At 38.7% G+C, this 5,000-nt stretch overlaps 1 protein-coding gene across 8 annotated transcripts in view; it reads right to left on the bottom strand.

Annotated features, from left to right (window-relative positions):
• Window positions 1–5,000, bottom strand: part of LOC138053829 (CDK5 regulatory subunit-associated protein 3-like) — a 116,536-nt gene that overhangs the window by 56,497 nt on the left and 55,039 nt on the right. For 5 of the 8 annotated variants that reach the window (XM_068900396.1, XM_068900487.1, XM_068900582.1 and 2 more), the window contains 2 exons: window positions 2,943–3,079; window positions 1,644–1,734 (listed from right to left, as the gene is read on the bottom strand). In XM_068900396.1, the coding sequence (XP_068756497.1) occupies window positions 1,644–1,734; window positions 2,943–3,079 (228 nt within the window). The remainder of the gene's footprint in view (window positions 1–1,643; window positions 1,735–2,942; window positions 3,080–5,000) is intronic. The other 3 variants (XM_068900440.1, XM_068900540.1, XM_068900619.1) reach the window with 1 other exon arrangement.

Below are 5,000 nucleotides of genomic sequence, written 5' to 3'. Positions count from 1 at the left end.
TAATGTGTGGCATTTACATGGGACTCCCTAATCGGCCAGATTTTCTATCTGATAACGCTGGATCAACATGTGATTCACAGGCGGACAAGGGTAATTAATGTAAAGAGTCAGTTAAGTAGATCGCAAATGGATTCACAGTCCAAGTTGAGGAGAAATTGAGAGAAAGGTACAGGAAACTCAACACTGGACAACTTCTGGGGAAAACTGTAATTGCCCTGAGCGGGATTTGAACCCACGCCCCCCTGATCACTAGTTGGGTGTGATGACCACTACACTATCAGGACAACCATGCTGGCAACATGGCTGATTGATCACTTAATGTGTGGCATTTGCGTGGGACTCCCTAATGGGCCAGTTTTTCTATGTGATAACGCTGGATCAACATGTGATTCACAGGCAGACAAAAGCAATTAATGTAAAGAGTCAGTTAAGTAGATCTCTTGAGCCAACAACGCATCACCCCCAGGAGGATTGCAAATGGATTCACAATCCAAGTTGAGGAGAAATTGAGAGAAAGTTACAGGAAACTCAACACTGGACAACTTCTGGGGAAAACTGTAATTGCCCTGAGCGGGATTTGAACCCACGTCCCCCTGATCACTAGTTGGGTGTGATGACCACTACACTATCAGGACAACCATGCTGGCAACATGGCTGATTGATCACTTGATGCGTGGCATTTACGTGGGACTCCCTAATGGGCCAGTTTTTCTATGTGATAGCGCTGGATCAACATGTGATTCACAGGCGGACAAGGGTAATTAATGTAAAGAGTCAGTTAAGTAGATCCCTTGAGCCCACAACGTATCGTATATATATATAATATATAATAATATAATGAATTGAGGATTTCATCAGCTGTTAAAGTGCTCAATAGGTAAACTAGAGCATTGTAGATTTGCAGAGTTGGATTATTTGGTCGAAGGCATTTATATATATATATATATATATATATATATATATATATATATATTGCATTTTGCAACTTAAGTTTATTTCTTCTTTTTTACTCCACCGCTCACAGGTTACGGTTTTTGCCCTGTGTCACTTGATTAAAATGTAGCATTCAGTTGAATCCTCTTCTATATAACAATAATGATAATAATAATAATTTTCATCTGAATTTTTTAATATCTTTCAACAAGTGGGATGTGTGGGGGAGGCAACTAGGCCTATTATATGGTGATGACCTTTCTTGTATTCTAGATAGCGGATATATTTAGTATATTTGAAATTTATTTATATGAATGTGACAAAATTATAATTATGGTTGGTTAATTCAAGAAATAATAATAATCGAAATATAAATATAAGGGGCTACCAAATGTCATGCATAAAAAAACATGGGAGCAGTTTGCCATCAGAATCTAAACTTTAAAAGCAAACAACAAATACTGTACAGTCCAACCTCTGCTAATCACACATTCACAGGTGGTACACATTCACAGGTGGTATGCAAACTGCATTTGGACAGTATTTTGAAAAAAGAACCAGCTTTTTCATTTGCCACCAAAATAATGCACAAGGGTGACATAATTGTACCACTTTTGCAAAACCTTGCCAATGCAGTATTAAAATAACGAACCCTATTCAAGAAACATGCTAATGCAATATATTTCACTTGTTTCTGGAAGTGACCATACCAATGGAATGTTGCCTGTTCTCCACTGATACACTGTGCTGTTCCCATGTTCATGAATGTGCCGTATGAGAGGTGTTGTTGTAGAGCTGTAACTGACAAACAAAAAAATTCAATTACAGATATGCATAAAATAAAAGGTTATCAATGTCTGTTATAACCCTTTCACTCCCAAGAGAGGCACTTATCGATTTTACTGTCTAATGCCAGCTGATTTTACTTCTCAAGTGGGATGGGAGAGTTAACCCATTGACTCGCAGGGATGAGACTTAATACATGTAGATTTAACTGTCTGTAACGCCAGGCGATTTTACTCATCACTGGGAGGCAGTTCAGGAGTTAATGGATTAACATATATATGACGATTTACTTTTAAGACAGAGGACTTGATGGTACAGTATCTAGGAGCAGTCGAAGGTGCTGGGTATTGTTCACTGGAAATATACAATATATGAAACTACCAGCTCTTTCTTTTGTTGCATGTTTTTTTTGTAAGCTCTTGTTTACATGAAATGCTTGTAATTAGCTCAAGGTAAATTACCAGTAACTGCCAATATTTAGTATGTTGAAAATTAACCAAACTTAGCCGTTATAAATGCAATTCATGTTTCAGCTTTTCACTTTTCACTTGAAAGTATCACTTGTTTCAAGATAAAGAAATAATTGTTGTGCAGTTGTTTCAATAAGTACGGACAACCAATGAGGTATCAACTACTTCACTTAAAAAAGTCGACTACTTCTTGTTTCTTAAATTGAAGTTTTTAAAGACAGATTGTTTCAAACCAAAGATTAAAACTCATTTTGAGAATGACAACAGTCAGTTACTCAAGCCAGCTGCCAACTTAATAACGGAGCACCGTAGGCCTAGGACCCATGAGTTGCTTTTCTCGTGGTAATCATGGCTAGCGGTATTGCTCGTGGGCACGTATGTATGGAGTTGCCCAATAATTTAATATTATAGATTTAGCCAAGCCCAAAAGCGACCTCCCTGGTTATTTATTCTTACTGCCTGTAGAACCTGCAAGCACTCTTTGGTTTTTCCCTTTCTGCCTTGTGATTCAAGTTACCCAGAACACCTCGCGAACTTGGTGAACAATACCGATATTACCTTGTGCGCCCTGTTAAGCAATACTGAAACCACCTTGCGTGCTTGGTTGAGCAAATGGAGCTGGTTTCCCTAATTTACATATTTTTCCTTTTTATGCAGGGGGCTTCTAGGTTGCCTCCTCAAGTTTTGACCTCTGGGCCAAAACCCTGCAGGGACAAAAACACAGCTTGCAGTTACCTGCTCTAGTGTACAAACCTGGGCACCAAAAAACGTACGAAAGTCTCATAATAATGAGTTGCACTTTTAAGATCACTGATTGCTCCAGCAATGCTCTTGTATATGTCAGGAAGCTCATCTAGAAGACTCAGAAGCTCACATTTGATGTTTTCTCCCTAGTAAAATAAGCGATTTTATTGAAATATGGATAAGAAAATCAGTCAATTGATAAGCATGTTTGAAAATCTTTGCCCAAAAAGATGGATTTTTTTTTATCGAATAGCCTTTATGCAAAGAGCGCAACAATTTCAGTCACTAAAAGGGAAGGAAAACAAAACAGCTCCCTCTGTTATTTTGGGAAAACTGATGTTACCATGAGGGCTAACAAAAAGCAACAACATTCAAGGTTTTAAAATAACTGAGGAGAAAGTGTTGCCTCTGTAGTTTCATCTGCAAATGAATGGGCTTTCAAGAGGTTCTTTCACATTTGCACAGGGACCATAATTTTATACTGTAGGCTATGGTGTTATAAGTCTGCCACAAAAAGAGTAAAATCAGTGAATGACAATATGATTGTTTGATGCATAGAATGTCAACAATGGGTGGAAGGGTGTCCAGAAAACACAGACCTTGAAAATAACGATTTGGTGTTAGTTATATTATTTCGAAACTTTTATTGAATAAAACAGTGCTTTGCAAAGTTACGTTTATACCAAAAAAATCTTCAGTTATATAAGGCAAGTTAGCGGACCTATGAGGAAACAAACTTCCTTCAGCAAAGTATACAAAGAAGTACTATTGCATCAGGCAGAATTGAATCATGAGTACATTTCCTTACTTTAACAGCAAATATTTAGAAATACCCATTGAAGTAAGGGCCAACCTAAAGGAAGCACACAAAACTTACTACGGAAGAATTTGGTCATTCATGTTAACTGTTTACAAAGTTTTAACGTACACATCGCGTGACTCGTCACATAGCGTCTGCTGTGCATAGCAACTTAGTAAACTACACAGGAACTTCGTTTACTACTTAGTGAACTGGACAACACTTAGCATTCTAGGGGATGCAGTCTGTCTGCCCAAGTCGTATGCTTACATACGGCTTGATTAGGTTTATACCATTGGATTTCTCATTTAGCATTTTCTACCCATTAGTACCCATAACCGGTGCACTGTGTTACTGGCTAAAACAGGTGAAAAATGTATTTTTGTTCGAAAAATTGAAACGTAGCAAGCAAGAGTATAGCATAAATGGTTTGATAGTGTACTGAAAAATGGCAGAAAACCAGCAAGTGTAAAAACATGCCGTAGTAAAAGGGAAAAGTTGATGTTTGTGTAGAACATCAAGTTCAAATTTTTATTGTATATTAAACGGTAGGAAATAGTTATTTAGTGCCACTGAGTCTTAGAAATTTTCGTGTATTACAGTACCACTGAGTTAATGGAACTTTTGTCCAGCTACATTATTCCCATGGGAGGCGCGATGGCCTTATGGTTAGGGTGCTCGACTCCGGATTGAGTGGGTTGGGGTCCTGGCCCCTGACATTGTGTTGTGTTCATGGGCAAAGACACCTTACTCTCACGGTGCCTCTCTCCACCCAGGTGTGTAAATGGGTACCGGCAAAAATGCTGGGGGTAACCCTGCGATGGACTAGCAGGGGGAAGTAGAAATACTCCTAGTCGCTTCGTGCTAAGGAAACTGGAGATAAGCGCCCTCCTGATGAGCCTTCCTTGGCTCATAACAGAGACTTTCACGTTATTCCCATTATTTCCCTATGGTTATCATGAAATTATCACCCTATACCCAAGATAATTAAAGCAAAGGTGCCCTCGCCTTTTGTCAAAGTGCATTTGCGCCATGATTTGCTAAGAGATATTATTTTATCAGACTAAAAATAAACCATTTCCAGCGATCTAGCGACATATTTTCAACACACTCAGGTTTTGAGGCTCATCCGCGTAAATCTCAGAGGCACTGAACTAAATTGGTCAGAATTTAGTATGTAATAGTGATTGCGAAGGAGGCGTTAATCTCTTGGTCTGTGTTTTCTAGGTCTACGTTTTCTAGACACCCATGGGTGGCACCATGATCCG

The sequence above is a fragment of the Montipora capricornis genome, chromosome 1, assembly GCF_036669925.1.
Source record: "Montipora capricornis isolate CH-2021 chromosome 1, ASM3666992v2, whole genome shotgun sequence".
NCBI classification, from domain to species: Eukaryota; Metazoa; Cnidaria; class Anthozoa; order Scleractinia; family Acroporidae; genus Montipora; species Montipora capricornis.
This window is presented reverse-complemented; position numbering and strand designations above follow the sequence as displayed.